Source organism: Salmo salar, chromosome 03, assembly GCF_965601325.2.
Source record: "Salmo salar chromosome 03, fSalSal1, whole genome shotgun sequence".
NCBI lineage: Eukaryota > Metazoa > Chordata > Actinopteri > Salmoniformes > Salmonidae > Salmo > Salmo salar.
Genome location: NC_138293.1, coordinates 47,038,104 through 47,054,602, shown reverse-complemented (window position 1 = coordinate 47,054,602; position 16,499 = coordinate 47,038,104). Strand labels below are relative to the sequence as shown.

General features: G+C 40.3%; 1 protein-coding gene and 1 non-coding gene across 3 annotated transcripts; both read right to left on the bottom strand.

Moving 5' to 3' along the window:
• Positions 1-462: 462 nt before the first annotated feature.
• On the bottom strand, positions 463-14,171 carry LOC106600565 (mitochondrial adenyl nucleotide antiporter SLC25A24). 2 transcript variants are annotated; one of them, XR_014391907.1, is made up of 11 exons: positions 13,666-14,171; positions 12,340-12,466; positions 11,588-11,675; positions 11,260-11,371; positions 10,495-10,653; positions 10,163-10,315; positions 7,953-8,060; positions 6,841-7,008; positions 6,369-6,519; positions 967-5,784; positions 463-888 (listed from the first exon to the last, which is right to left on the bottom strand). XR_014391907.1 is itself a non-coding variant. In XM_014192022.3 (10 exons), the coding sequence occupies exons 1-10, from the start codon at positions 13,846-13,848 to the stop codon at positions 5,603-5,605; spliced, it is 1,431 nt and encodes a 476-aa protein (XP_014047497.1). In that variant the 5' UTR covers positions 13,849-14,171; the 3' UTR covers positions 463-5,602. The 2 variants fall into 2 exon arrangements, 1 of the variants encoding a protein (XP_014047497.1); XM_014192022.3 differs by having other exon boundaries at positions 463-5,784.
• On the bottom strand, positions 4,246-4,298 carry LOC123741934 (U7 small nuclear RNA). Its single transcript, XR_006769458.1, has one exon. It is a non-coding gene; the product is annotated as a U7 small nuclear RNA (small nuclear RNA).
• Positions 14,172-16,499: the final 2,328 nt, after the last annotated feature.

Genomic DNA, 16,499 nt, shown 5'->3' with positions numbered 1-16,499 from the left:
GGGTCATCACTGCCCTGCTTCTGGAGGAGTGGGAATAGGACTGAGGGGCAGAGAAAATGTAGACAAGGCATACCAGTTATATGTTAGGACTTTCTTTTGATTATTCTATCAAAGTTGTGTTTTGAGCTTAGATCTTAGAAGCCTAATACATTTCATTCACAAAATAGCACAAGGCATTGTTAATCTATTGATTGTATGGAAGTGTTGTATAAAAGAATAAACTGTGGATGGCATCATCAGCATGTAAAAGATATAGCTAGATACCTTCTCTGACTTTTGTTTGGTTCTCTTCTTAACCTTCAGATACTCTTGATTATCAGCAGTTATGTACTGTAAGAAGAAATGTCTTTACTTAGAGAATGCGTATCAACTATAAGGATTCTGGAAGAATAACGTGTGCTTAATACATAATCTTCTCCAGAATCACCAATAATGCAGACCTAAATTGATCTCATTAGCTACTTCAAATCAAATCAAACTTTATTTGTCACATGCGCCGAATACAACAAATGTAGACCTTACCGTGAAATGCTTACAAGCCCTTTACAACAGTGCAGTACAAGAAGAGTTATTTACCAAATAAACTAAAGTAAGAAATAATAAAAGGTAACACAATAAAATAACACTAACGAGGCTATATATACAGGGGGTACCGGTAACGAGTACAGGTTAGTCGAGGTAATTTGTACATATAGGTAGGGGTGAAGTGACTATCCTTATGTGTTAAATGTATAGTTAATTTCCTCCATATTATGGTTGATGGCGCATTTAGAAAGGTCTTACAATTTTCTTAACTTTGGTCCTGCTGCTTGGTCGATAGACATCTTTCCTAGGGTCATCCTTCAAATCCTCTAGTACCCATTTCAATTCTTTCACCCAGGGTTTCTCCTATACAAATAGCGAGAGACAGATTACAAATATAGTACATTCTTGAAAGCTCAGTAAACATGATAAATAACAATTTACCATATTCAGTAGTCAGCTGAGCTCTATAGCGAACAGTTATATATGAATAAACGTTTTTGTGGCACTGTTTAAATCTATATTTTGTTTAATTTCAAAAACATTTGTTAGTTCATCGCGTTCGATCGATTACGACATCAACATACTGTAATGAAAACAGCAGGCAGGGAGCAGGTCTCGAACCCTCGACCTTCAAGCCCGAAGTTCGGCGCGCTATCGACTGTGCCGCAAAAGCATGCTCAAGCGGCAGAGTCGATTTCCGCCCATATAAACCCAGGGTCGTTACAATACATTTGCTTCAATCGGTAAACTTTTTGGCTTCGGTGAAAATTTTATCAAAATCATTCGTATGTTTTACAAATATAATATATAAATAGTTCTGTGTCACTAAACCTTAATACATCCGAAAGATTCAGTATCAACAGAAGTGTACGACAGGGATGCCCAATTTCGCCATTTGTATTCATTTTGGTTGTGGAACTTCTGTCTCTAGATATTCTGAATAATACAAATCTGTATGGCTTAACAATTTTTAACAAATAAATCAACATTTCCCAACTGGCTGATGATACTACTCTTTTTTAAGAGACAAAGACCAGGATGCCCTTAATGCTATAACTGCATTCTCTATTGCATCAGGATTAAAACGGAATGTTTCTGAATGTGAAATCTTATGTTTATATGACTCTGATGATAAAGAAATAGAAAACATTCCTGTAAAGGACTGTGTTAAATATTTAATAATTGGCTACAAAGGGATCTTTCTATACTTGGGAGAGTACTTCTGTCCAAGGTAGAGGGACTGTCTCGCTTTGTGTACCCCTGATTATCTTTATTTGTAAGTCCCTCTAGTTGTAAAGAGATCAATAAGACCTTTCTTGACTTCATCTGGAAAAATAAGTCTCACAAACTAAAAGTCAGTCCTCTCTAATAAAAGAGCTGAAGGAGGTCTGGAAGTGTTGGATTTTGTTGACATAACATTTTCAAGATCAACTGGTTGAAAATATGATTTATAGTACTGATTCAATATGGTATTTCATTCCAAATAATGTGTTTAATAAGTTACATTTTTACTGAAATGTAATTATATTCCTGAATGATTACCCACTAAATTGGCTAGGTTTCACCAACAAGCTTTAATGGCCTGGAAAATATGTTTCCTGCACAATTTTTCCCCACGTAAAGCTCTGTAAGGAATAAGTAATTGTTCTACCCCAGCTGGCATGAGAGGAATATTGACTTTGTTCTTGATGTTTTTGACATCAGGGGTAATATTCTTACATATGAACAATTTATAACATTGAATGAGTTTCCAATACCTTTCAGAGTTTATTTCTGTGATCAAAGCCATTCCCAGTGGTCTAACTACACTAATGAAAACTCATCTTAGCTTTGGTAATGATCACAAAGCTTATCCAGAACTCAGTTTGGAAGGCATGGGCTTACTTGAGAAATCTTGTTGTAATAGACTAATTCTCCATTCACATAACCAACTTACACCTAGAGGAACATTTTTATGGAACGTGCTTATTCCTGACATTGGTATACAATAACCAAGCTTTTTCTAGACAAACAAATTTAAGGAAGTGCACTTCAAAATTCTACATAAGATATATCCATGTAAATTCTGTGGCTATTGATGATATCTGCATTTTCTGTGAAAAAGGTGAGAATCTGACTCACTTGTTCTTTGAATGTAAATTTGTGTCAGAATTCTGGGAAAACCTTGCAGAATACATATTTACCATTATGAACACTACCCATGTTTTTGACATGAAGGACATAACATGCTACTATTGCAATGATAACAAGACCACTGAAATGATTGAGATTTTTTTTTTTTTATCTTGTTGCCAAATACTTTATAAACAAACAAAAATTCCAGAATGCTATACCAAATTACACATATTTTTGATTGAATTTAATTATCTTGTTAAGACATTATCCCTAGTGAATAACAACAAGAATAACATCTTCCTGAATCATTATAATGAGATTTTTTTCAGAGTGAATACAATTGCACTAGAATAGTTATTTATTTTTTTATTGATATTTTTTGTATGTTTTAGTATTTTCTTGTTAATACCTGTATTTTGTTTTGTTAGACATGTTTGATGTAAGTTGTTGATTTTTGTATTATGAATAATAATTTTAAAAAGATACACTGTAAAATGATTGGATAGGTTTTTGGATGTCCGCACAGGGATGACGATGATCTAGAGTTGATTGACACAGTTCAATTAAATCATTCGCGGAATAAGCATTCACAAACGTGCACTGCAAGACCTCTAGATGCGACATGCACACAGCATTGAACATTTGTATTTGGCTTTGCAAAGTTGAAAATATTCCATTATGAATATTGATTTATACGTGGACAACCATCTGTAAACATTTGTTTCGACCCATAAGACATGTATTGCTTTTCTTTCTGTCTAAGCTTTGTGAGAACATCAACATTCAACTCTCACAATGTCAATCGATTCAGGTATAGTAGACCTATTACATATTCAAACATAATTAAGACATAAGACATTGAGGCAACATAACAACCATTGGCCTCAAGTAGTAAAAATGTTTAGTGGGTGCATGGCATGCATATGGAGTGTGTGTGTGTGTGTGTAGGGGGGACCCTGAAGTGATTATGAATTGGAAACCAGTATTGACAGTGTACACAACCTACTTGAATTTCAGTCAAGCTTAGCAAAAAATGAGGCAGCATTTTTTAAGACTTCCCCCCTCAGCTCCAGTAATGATTCATAGACAATATTTGCATGCGAGCTTTTGTAACTATGAATATTTTTGCTTGAGATTCAGCTTAACAGTCAACAACAACAAGGTAGTCATTGTCTTTCAAGAAAAGCATAAAGTAAAAAAATACATGTTTGTAAATCATCTGCTAAAACACATGAAAACATAGCATTGAAACAGCAGTTGTAAATGACACTAATCTGTAAAAAATAAATACAACGAACCAAATAAAATAGAAAAATATGATATTGAACTGAGGGTAAGGCACACTTATAAATACTGTAGTATTACTATAGTTTAAAAAACTATAGTATGTACTGCAGTGTTCTGTGGACATTGCTGTACTGTTTTATGCATATATATTACTAATATACTATAGTATTTACAATTTATTATATCATAAATACTGTAATATTACTATAGTTTAAAAATTGTAGAATATAAACTATAGTATTTACTGTGGTGTTTTTTTCAGACATTACTGTAGTATTTACTATAGTGCTTTTGTTTTATTATCTTTGATATAGAAGTGGGGGCTTTCTCCTTGAGGAAACCTACTGGACAAATACTAAAAGAGCACATTTTCCATAACCTGTAGGGAACACAATATGTGGTCTATACTTGGCATGTAGGCTTCTCACTCACGGGTGGCACAAATTGGAATATGGGGAGGGGAATTGACTGGGCATATTCAAATGAAATATGATCATATTAATACAGTGTATAGTATTTTACAGTTCACTACAGAATTCTACAGTAAGTACTATACATGAATTAGGGATACCACACTGTGTAGTATAGTATTCTACAGTATACTACCAAATTATATATTAAGTAATACCCCTGATCGAGGGATACTAGTGTGTAGTATAATATTCTACAGTATACTACCAAATGATATATTAAGTAATACCCCTGATCGAGGGATACTGGTGTGTAGTATAGTATTCTACAGTATACTACAGTTTACTTAGCCTGGGTACCAGTCTTTTTGGCTAACATTCCACTCCTCGATAGGTCGACATGGATAAAAGCTGTCCATGACGAAGTGGCATGGTACAAAGAAAATCTCTGCCGTGCCGCAGAGGACAAGCGGCAACTTCGAAAGGAGAGACTTCCCATCAAGAACGCCCACCCACCACCACCACTCACCCATGCCCATACCGCATCAAAATATGTGGCTCCCGGATTGGCCTCGTCGGCCATCTGAAGACCCACAAGCAGGACCCACCAGGAGGATAATCATACTCAACCCCGAGTGATCGTTGATGATGGGTACCAGTCTTTTTAGCTAACATTCCACTCCTTGTAGCCTACTCCATGTCATATGCCAGAGAGACTGGTCTTTCTTCATTCTTTAAATATATCTCTGGCATATGACTCGGAGTACAGCTAGTGGAACGTTAGCTAAATTGACTGGTACCCAGACTACAATTTACCACAGAATTCTATAGTAAACTGTAGTAGTGTGGGATTCTCTCAAAAGTGCGCATGGAGCGTCTAATATTACAGTGGAACAAAAATACTTTTGACAAAGCTCTTGAACCTCGTCCACAGTGTTCACCTGAAGACATCAATACCTTGTCCTCTCACCCTCTATGTTTTAAGATCCATAACGCAGTTCTTAACAGGTATATTGCACCATATTGGAATTTCACCTTGAGTTAAAGAGGAGAGCATCATTTTTGGAGAGTCTACTGCTATGGCCTATCTCAGACCCAACCTTGATTTCATGGTTCTCCTCGTAAGGCTCAGTACACAGAGTGATCACAAGATGGCAACGTTTGGTTGTCTACATGAGATCATAAAAGTCTGTGCGGATCACTAAGTTCCAACTAAACTGCCCAAAAGACCTAAAGACTTAACATCCTGTCTGACTGTCCCTGCATCATTTGGAGATCCCCAGGCCGGTTTTCATGTACTCGTAGACCACATAGCTGATGCTCACAGCAGGAATCACTTTCATGAAGTTAGGCAGGATACCCCGGTACAGTCCAAAGAAACCCTCGTTAGCCATGATCCCCTTCATCAGTCCAGTCATGGTGGACTTGTCCGATGCTTCCAGAGTTGCTGAGAGACAGTAAATGAAAAAAAGGATGCAGAAGGAAAGAAAAAGGTTACACAGCCTACATATCAGGACAGAAAAAGGTTACACAGCCTTCATATCAGGACAGAAAAAGGTTACACAGCCTTTATATCAGGACAGAAAAAGGTTACACAGCCTACATATCAGGACAGAAAAAGGTTACACAGCCTTCATATCAGGACAGAAAAAGGTTACACAGCCTTCATATCAGGACAGAAAAAGGTTACACAGCCTTCATATCAGGACAGAAAAAGTGTACACAGCCTACATATCAGGACAGAAAAAGGTTACACAGCCTTCATATCAGGACAGAAAAAGGTTACACAGCCTTCATATCAGGACAGAAAAAGTGTACACAGCCTACATATCAGGACAGAAAAAGGTTACACAGCCTACATATCAGGACAGAAAAAGGTTACACAGCCTACATATCAGAACATACACCATCTGTAGCAGCTGGTTTCATTCGCCAAAGATTTCTTTCTGTGCTGCTGGAGAGAAGATGTGGAATGTTTTTCGGCTTCAATAAGTAAAGAATATCTGATCTAGTTGCAGATGTATTTATTACCTTGTGCCTGCATGCGTGTGCGAAGCAGGGCGAGGGGGTAGCTGGCCAGCTGGCCACAGGTGCTGGAGATGGTGCCACAGCCCAACAGCACCAAGATGCCAGGGTTGGCTGTGTCTTTGGCATAGCGGGACAACCATGCATTCTTCAGGCTCTAGGGTACACAAAGAGAGGGTGGGGTAAAGGACAAGGGAAGTATCATCATTTAGGGAGTGTGACTGGCGCCAAAGAGAATCTGTGTTCAGACATTGGTCACATTAATGTGGTAAGCCTTCTGTCATTTAGTATAACACAACGTTTGATGAACGCAATTTACTGGATTCACTGGATTGTAATCTTGAGTCCTGAAAAACGTCCAAGATTATGGAATTCTCTGTTTTCGGCAATGCACGTCAGTGAACTGTAAATCACTGCAGTACTACAATGTGGAATGAGAAACAGCATTGACTCTGATAGAAATCGTCAGCCTGCATACCTCGTAAACAGCAAGGTCGATGCCAGCATAGGGAATGATGCCTATCATGTTGGGAGTGTAGCCTTTATAGAAGGCTTTGATGCCCTCTTTCCTCAGAATCTTCTTGGCACAGTCAAACATTCCATTATACTGGCCAGTTTTCCCCAGAGTCAGTCTGGTCTTCATTACCTAAAAGGAGAAAGAAGACAATGGAGAGATGATGCTCAGCTATATAGAATTAATAAGTACTGATAGTTTATGAGAGGTAGTGGAAATGCTGTCATAATTTGTGCTGATCCTACAGATTGCAATCTTTCAATGAGAAACTGATTTTAATTAGGTCAGTTAAGGGTGTTTGCCAAATAATTACATTAACATACACTACCGGTCAAAAGTTTTAGAACACCTACTCATTCAAGGGTTTTTCTTTATTTTTACTATTTTCTACATTGTAGAATAATAGTGAAGACATCACAACTATGAAATAACACATCATGTAGTAACCAAACAAAGTGTTAAACGAATCAAAGTATATTTTATATTTGAGATTCTTCAAATAGCCACCCTTTGCCTTGATGACAGCTTGGACACTGAATAATAATGACTGTATAAATGAAAATGCACAATGTAATCATGTCAAAGTGTGTCAAATACAGTATGAAAGTTGAAAACACTACGTTAAAGCACTGTGCGTGCGTGCGTGTGCACTAACCTTGCCAAAAACAAAGATCAGTGGTTCGCCAATCAGGGCCTTGATGGGCTCAACAAAAGTAACAAGGTGTGATATTTAATGAACAAAAACGACGATTCTTTGGGACCATCAGGTGATGTCCTGACAACTGATACACAGAAATGTTCCTGCAACGTTCCCATGAAATGTTTGTATGTTCAGTTACACTAACGTTTTAGTTTAAACTTTTAGGTTCAAAATGTACCTGAGAAATATATTTTCAGGGACATATTTCTTCCTGAGATAAAATGTTTCCTATGTTAAATTAATTGAATACTACCTGATAACGTGAATGCAGTTGACTGATTAATGTTGCTGTATTATGGGAATGCTACTTGATCAAATGAATTCCAGGGATCTGACAGTGGCGGAGACCCTCTGTAACAGTGGGTTGTCCTCTCACCTCCATGGGGTAGATGGATGACTGGGCGGTGGCTCCTGCCAGAGAGCCAGCCATGAACCTCTGGTGGGTCTGGACCTTCCCTCCCTCTGGTGTCAGCAGCTTCTTATACTGATGGGGGAGAGAGTTGAAAAACACCATGAGGATAACACAGAGATACTATTAGAACCCCTCTCTCTCTCTCTGTGTAAATAACAGCCGTAGACTAGCAGTGAAAGGTAGAGGTAGATATGTACATACATGTAGGGATAAAGTGACTAGGCAACAGGATAAATAATGAACAGTAACAGCAGTGTATGTGATGAGTCAAAAGAGTTAATGCAAAAAGGATGAATGTGGATAGTCCGGGTAGCTATTGGTTAACTATTTAGCAGTCTTATGGCTTGGGTGTAGAAGCTGTTCAGGGTCCTGTTGGTTCCAGACTTGGTGCATCAGTACAGCTTGCCGTGAGGTAGCAGAGAGAACAGTATATGACTTGGTGGCTGGAGTCTTTGAACATTTTAAGGGCCTTCCTCTGACACTGCCTGCTTTAGAGGTCCTGGATGGCAGTGAGCCTGGCCCCAGTGATGTACTGGGCCGTACGCACTACCCTCTGTAGTGCCTTGAGGTTGGAGGCCGAGCAGTTGCCATACCAGTCAGGATGCACTCGATGGTGCAGCTGTAGAACTGTTTGAGGATCTGAGGGCCCATGCCGAATATTTTCAGCCTCCTGAGGGGGAAGAGGCATTGTTGTGTCCTCTTCATGACTGTGTTGGAGTGTGTGTGTGTGTGTGTGTGTGTGTGTGTGTGTGTGTGGACCATGATACTTCCTTAGCGATGTGGACACCGAGGAACTTGAAGCTCCCGACCTGCCCCATTACAGCCCCATCGATGTGGATGGGGGTGTGCTCGGCCCTCCGTTTCCTGTAGTCCACGATCAGCTCTTTTGTCTTTCTGACAGGTCTCTGACCTCCCTGTAGGCTGTCTCATCGTTGTCGGTGATCAGGCCTACCACCTTCGTGTCGTCTGCAAACATAATTGTGGTGTTGGAATCGCGCGAACAGGGAGTACAGGAGGGGACTAAGCACACACCCCTGAGGGGCCCCGTGTTAAGGGTCAGTGCGGTGGACATGTTGTTGCCTACCCTCACCACCGGGGCCGGCACGTCAGGAAGTCCAGGACCCAATTGCAGAGGGAGGTGTTTAATCCCAGGGTCCAGGGTTCATACAGACAGTCAAATTCAAGGACTTCCAAGTACTTTTTCAAGCACTAATATTTATTTTCAAGGAACATCAATTTCTAATAGTTCATATTATGCAATAGTTTCTAGTCACCATCAGATGGCAGTATAGCACCACAACCTCATGTAAAGAAAATAAACATAATATTCATCACTACCTTACAAGTTCTACTCAATAATTCACTACTTATTTACTACATACATGAGTGGTAAGTCAGTACTGATGATTTTGAAATTTGAGTAGTGATGAGCAGAGTTTTGGGACATGCCTACTGGAGAAGGGCGGGAGGGCTGTATGAGGAAAACGGCACGTGAACGGCCACCAGAACAGCAGAAGCACAGCTGCCGCTTGATAAAGTGGAATATAGCGGGCGCCCTGGGAATTTTAGCTATCGATGTGACATTTGGCCGCGCCTAATCAGTCAGTTCTGTACCTGCCTGGCTGAGTGGCAGTGTGGGTGGAATGAGCGAGCTCGCCTGGCAACCACAGCGCGAAACACGAGAGGAAATAAAACTTGGTAGTCTGCCTGGAAAATAGTGTGCAAAACCAATACATTTTTCTAATATTTTTCTAAACATATTTGATCATTATCTGTTCTCCCCTCATTTTAATTCAAGTACTTTCAAATGCCAACTTGAGAAAATGTCTGATTTTCAAGGTATACCAGTACTTGAATTTCAGAGTGCCAAATGAAAGTACTTTAACCTACTCTTGAGGGTCCATAGTTTAGTGATGAGCTTGGAAGGCACTATGCTGTTGAACGCTGTGCTGTAGTCAATGAACAGCATTCTACTGTAGGTGTTCCTTTTCCATGTCTGTCTTCCCCTCTCTGACACATTTCCTATTCCCGCTATCATTGTATTATTTACTTCCTGTTTTAAATATCTCGCTATAACTTCCTCTATACTTCCTCTATAGGTCTCTCTCTCTCCCCCTGCTTGTCCCCCTCCGTCCATCAAATGTGACAACTAAACAGAAAGAACGGTGTCCAACCTGTTCGTAGGCCATGAATTTGATAGCAGTCTCAGGGGCTATTTTTAACACGTTGACCCCGTTCCCTCGCCATAATGAGGCCACACCCCCTTCCTTAATCATCTGCTTGAATCCTCCCAGCAGGGTGATCCGGTCGGACTTGGAGGAGTGGACCTGAAACACAACCACAGGGGTTGGAGAACACACCATTTCGATGAAATGTTTGCATTCATATACTGTAGTTTCTTTCACTAGGTATGAGGTTAGGAATAAGGGTTGTGGTTAAATCATACTTGTAGTTATAAAGCATTATATTCCCATCCTCTTTAGTAACGACCCTTCCAGTACTCAACCTGCATGAAGACTTTCACCCTGTCCAGGGGGGCGGTGCCTGTGCGAGAGACTGCCCCAGCCATCGCCCCGGCAGCCAGCTGTTTCCACCAGCCACCCGAGGTCTTCTCCTCCTCTGTGAACTCATCAGGGATGGCAATGCTCTCACCTATGTCTAGCACCTAGTGAGCGAAAGAAGAATTAGGTTAAATTGTCCTTATACCCGTCAACCGCCACCAAGAGTTTTGAACGTTTTCATAGCATTTTGCACTCAAGCATACATCGGGAAAAATATTTGAAAACTTGTGCGGTGGTGATCAATAGCCCCCATGCACTGCAGCCTTTTATATTGCTGCAACTTTGTCAGTCAGGTATGTAAGATAAACTGCATGCTATTGTAAGTAACACATGTGGTCAACAAAACTTTCTGTAGACAAACACACACTACCACCTACCCTACCAACAGGCCTATTCTCACACACTGCTGAGAGAGGAACTTCTTATCCAGACCTGCTATCTCACCAGTTGTGGCTTGAGAAGTTGCAGCAACACCAGCCTAGCATGTAGTGTCTCAGCAAAAAGTTATAAAAGGGACTCGCTATTTCCTAGAAACAGAATTTGTAAGATGATCCACTGGAGATAAACAATCCACTGGAGATGAACATTTTGTCCAAAGAAAGTCAATAGGATAGGAGTTTCTCCACAATATTGCTTGTACATATCTTGTTTTTCAAGGGGTGTGTGGGTGCAGGTGTGAATCTGGACTCCGGACTGGGTAACCCACTCACCGAGGAGTGTTTCCAGTAGCGTATGATCTCGTTCAGGTTATGGGCAGGATTGAACAGGAAGTGATCCCTCCACTCGTTCCAGTCCACCATCATGGTGCCATCGATGTCCATGCTGCACAGACAGGATATGAGGTCACAGAGCAGGTAGTAACAGTACTAGCCTGGTTACCATTCTACTTCTGCTTTAGCCAACTTGACAATTTTTGTTCCAGCCCACCACTAAATTAACTAATAAAGGGTTTGATGATTAGTTGAATCGGCTAAAATGCTTATAGTTTGTAAGAAATGACATGGCTAATGAAGGGACACTTAGCTTATGAGGACAAACCTTTGAAGGATGGTCTGGGCCTCTTCCTTGGTTATGTCCATGCCCAGCTCTTCAAGGGACTGCTTGATCTCAGAGGCATCGATGTGCCCTGGAGGAAATGATATAAACATTTCAAGGTTTTGTTTAAGTACATTCTCTAGTTCATAAGTATATGTTCATAAGTATAATGCATGTTCTATCATGCCTTGTTGTTGTAACAGTGATATTACATTGTTATGAGAATCATGTGCAGTCATTCGGACAGAGACAGGTCTCATCACAACAAGATCTCACAGTCTCACTTCAGTATTCAAAAATTGTCCAGGGAGGGATAAACATCTATGGGTGAAGTGAAAGTAGGTAAAAGGTGAAGGTTGTTAAAACAGAACAAATTGACAGTTAATCATAAAAAACTGGAGGATTAAGTTTAGGCATTAATTCTGACTGGTTAAGGTTTGGGATAAGGTTAAAATAGAAGAAAAAAATGAGTGCCAAGCTGGGATTGAAGCCGTGACCCTTCCTGTATCCCCATCCACAACGCCCTAGCAAACTGGGAGCCAGACGGTAATACGTGCTCACGTAGCCCCTAGTGGACGGTATTGAACGCATCTCCCGTCATCCTAGGGTCCTGGACAAATGTCAAGTACTGAAGTCTATCTGTAGTGATCTTGCTGCTCATCAAGTACTGTACTTCCCTAAAGTTTGTGTCACCAGTGATCCCCCCCAAAAAATCACCAGTGCTTTGTGGAGAAGGATATGATATGGTAACCTACCATCGTTGTTTTTGTCCAAGCTCTTGAACGTCAGGCGCAGTTTCTTCTCGTGTTCTTTCAGATATTTGTTGAACTCATTGAAGTCAAGCCCTCCATCTTTGTTTTTGTCACCAGACGATACAATTTTCTGCACAAACACAAATGACAGGATTAGTTTATTTGCCTCACTGTTGGAAGGTGAATCATTGAAGCAGAACTTTGTACATTGGCAAGGTTACTCACACACGACTACGACTCATAGGCATCACATAGGCTGCCTCACTAATTCAAGCAGTTGCATACTGACTCACACAGGAACAGTATAGTTTTTCAATGCTATCATTAAATGGTAGGCTAATGTTATAGCGTTACTATGTAACTATAAGAGCATGTTGTGCACATTAATGAATATTGAATGGTAATGAATATTGCATAATGACTGGAGATGGCCAAGTCAATGGGACAGGTATCTTCCACTCTAGTGGTGCTAGTAGCAACACAAACCAATATCTGTTTTCATTCCCTGATACTGGGGATGAGTAATTTGTAGATGTCCTAATGTAGATGTCATATTGATGATGAAACCTGTGTCCTGCCGGACAATCTGTAATACATTTTTTAACTTTTAAATTCATGATACATACTCATTGATTCTTGAAGAATCTGACTTATAAAAGCCTCATGAGATTCAACTGTCTAACCCCATCAGAACCAAAAACATAAGCTTGATTTACTTTAGTTATTTCATTGTAAACAAATACTGTATAGCCTCAAAACATGGTTAAAACAAGGCAACAGTAAAAATGTCGTCCTCCAAGAATGATGCAGCGCCCCCATTGGGCCAATCAGTGTTATTTTGTAAATGTCACATCTCAATGGCAAGACACATCATTCACCCAAGTTTCGTCAAAACCGGGCCAATAAATCAAATGTTGTACTAACATATGGATGGAGACAGATCTGGGCCCCCTCCCCCTTTTTATATAACATTTATCCAGTCTCATCCCTCAGCTGAAACAGTGGTGGGATGTCCGCTTTGTTGTTTTAATCGCAGATTGCCCCTTTAAACCAGCCCTGCTCTGATACTAACACTGTTACTACTGCTTTATCGCTCCAGGATGTGACAGGGAGAAACTAGTTAGTCGGCTAAAGTTTAGTATTTAGTATATATAAAGTGTAGGTTGTTTTATTTACAGGGAAATGCCCACAAATGGGCGAATAGGCCAAGTGAATGAGAATGGCATATTTCTAGGTCTGTGTTGCGTATATTTGCTACACATGCTGTCCCAATCCCAAATCCCAAATCCTTCACGTCGGGAAACCGCATGGCTCCGCATTGACATTTACCTGCGCTGCACCTTTACGGAATGATATGCCCATTGCGGTTAGGCCCGCTCTCAATTCGGCGACGTCGACCTTCCCATCCTTGTTGGTGTCCAGTTTATCGAATAGGTCTTGGTATGACCTTTCACTATCGTGATCCAAGCATCGGGATTCTGTTAGAACAAGTCCTTTTATAACATGATACATTGTTGCTGTTGGCAAAGAGGCTACAGATAGCCACGGCCCAATGTTTTTCAGAAAGTTGAATACATAGTGCTCAGTCAATACGGAACCGCGGTTTGAGAAAAGGGTCGGTCGTCGTAATCCGTTGCAAAATCGCAATTATCTCCGTGGTCGACAAGGAACATACCCGTACACGAAATTTGAGACGACAATCTGACACAGCTTCATATCTCCTACAAATACTGCTGCATATCAGTAAATAACGTGAAATGCACTTGTCGGGATTACTGCAGTCAAATTGAGGGTGGGCGGTATAAGGAAGGACGCACTAGTATTCTGCCAGCAGCACAAATGATGACGCCACGTTTGGATGGAATTTTCGAAACCTTTCGAAATGTATATCTTTTTTTATCAATGGCCACTTGTATTGTACCAAGAAGAAAAGGCAATAAGTAATTGATGAAAATAAAGACCAATAATGAAAAAATACCATGTTGTCACCGGAATGTTAATAGTATTGGGCTGTAGAGGGAACTTTTCTACCTCAGCTAAAGTGGAGTGGAAAATACTAAGGTCTCGACTAACCAAATATGTGTAGTTTGGAGGGGACTGAGTCATACATATCCAGCAACACTTCGAACTCCACTCCCTCCATACAGTGCAATACACTGTAATAGACTACATGGGATACATATGGACTTGTAGAGAGAACTTTTCTACCTGTCTCAGCTAAAATGGGTTGGAAACTACAGTGTAGGCCGGGTCTCTGCTAACCAAATATGCTTCGTTTTTGAGGGAGACTCAGCAGGATCTCTACCCAGGTTATTATAGTTTTGTGATTTAATTTGCTGTTATTTATATTCGTTTTAGTTCGTTTCAGTTAATTTTCAGATTTGATTTACTTGTTTTTATTTAGATTCAGTTTGATAAAAACATTTCTATTTAGTTTTCGTTGATGTTTTAGTGTTAGGGAGAGAAAGTAGCCTATGCGTGGGAGGGTTAGGAGCCTTGTTATGTGTTGCCATCTAATGCACATTCAAATGTCATAAATCAACACTGCAGAGCTCTCCCTGTCCTATGCCGTGCCTTGATTATATTACTGTTGATGATATCTGGAAATGTGCACGTACACCCTGGCCCATCTACATTTTAGTCATTTAGCAGACGCTCTTATCCAGAGTGACTTACAGTAGTGAATGCATACATTTCATAAATGTTTTGTTCTTCTCCGTACTGGTCCCCCGTGGGAATCAAACCCACAACCCTGGCGTTGCAAACACCATGCTCTACCAACTGAGCCACACGGGACCACACGCACTTGACATCTACTATTGCTAGCCCGAATTCTGATTTGTGCTCTGATATCTGTTTCACTGATTTCTGCTCTCGTAAAAGCCTGGGTTTTCTGCACGTTAACACTAGAAGCTTATTACCTAAAATGGATCAATTGAAAGTGTGGGTTCAAAGCTCCAATCCAGATGTGTTGGTTATTACTGAGACGTGGCTAAGGAAGAGTGTTTTGAATACTGATGTTAACCTTTCTGGTTATAACCTTTTTCGGCAAGACAGATCTTCCAAAGGTGGGGGAGTGGCAATCTTTACCAAGGATCACCTTCAGTGTTCGGTTGTCTCCACCAAGTCTTTCCCCAAACAATTTAATTTGCTGGTTTTAAGCATTAAACTTTCAAATAGCTCTTTGTTGACTGTTGCTGGGTGCTATCGTCTTCCATCAGCATCAGCCTGTACCCTACCTGCCCTAAGCTCTCTCCTGGCCCCTTACACTAAGTCTGAATTTGTCCTGCTAGGTGACCTAAACTGGGACATGCTTAAACCACCTGACCAAGTCCTAAAGCAATGGGACTCCCTAAATCTCTCAGATTATTACCAATCCCAGTTCACAGCCAGCCAGTTTGTGTGTGTGTTTCTGTTCAACCAAACAAGATTCTCTGGTTTATCTTTAAGAAGACTGCATTCCAGAGAAGTGGTTGTTCAGTTTCTCAAGTCTGATGACAGTTGTCCACAGACAGAATACTGTCTCCACGAACACTTGGGATTCAGGAGCACAAACCAGATCTAGTGCCACAGGGCACAGCTTTAGATAGTGATAGTGATGCACAAGCTAGGCCTATTTGAAACATCGACATCTACTTGCAGCATTTACCCGGCAGATTCAGAAGCTTGAAAACACCATTAGAAAAGTTTAGAAGAAAAAAACGAAATCTAAACATAATTTATGATGGTTTATTATTTTATTTTAGTTCGTTTTTCAGTCAAAGATAATAGTTTCAGTATAGTTTTAGTTTTTCAAAAAAGGGAACTGTGTCGTACTTATCCAGCAGCACTTTGTTCTCCACCCCTCTCCATAGCCCCCAAAGCAATACACTGTAAAATATTATACATGGGATACATATTGGCTCATAGAGAGAGACCTTCTAGCTACACTAGCGGTTCTGGGAGGGGGCCAGGGGGGGCCAGTGCCCCTGTGACAACAATTTTGGACCCCCTTGTGGCCCCCCTAAATGTGGAGTATGAAATCATTTTTACATAACACATTTTTGCTATCGTTCTTTTTTTTTACATCCGTTATTAGACAGTGGCAACAATGATATTTATGAACATGGTCTTTTGCCTGCTAATGCCTGCTATGCAGTGAAGAAAACAATATGACAACAATA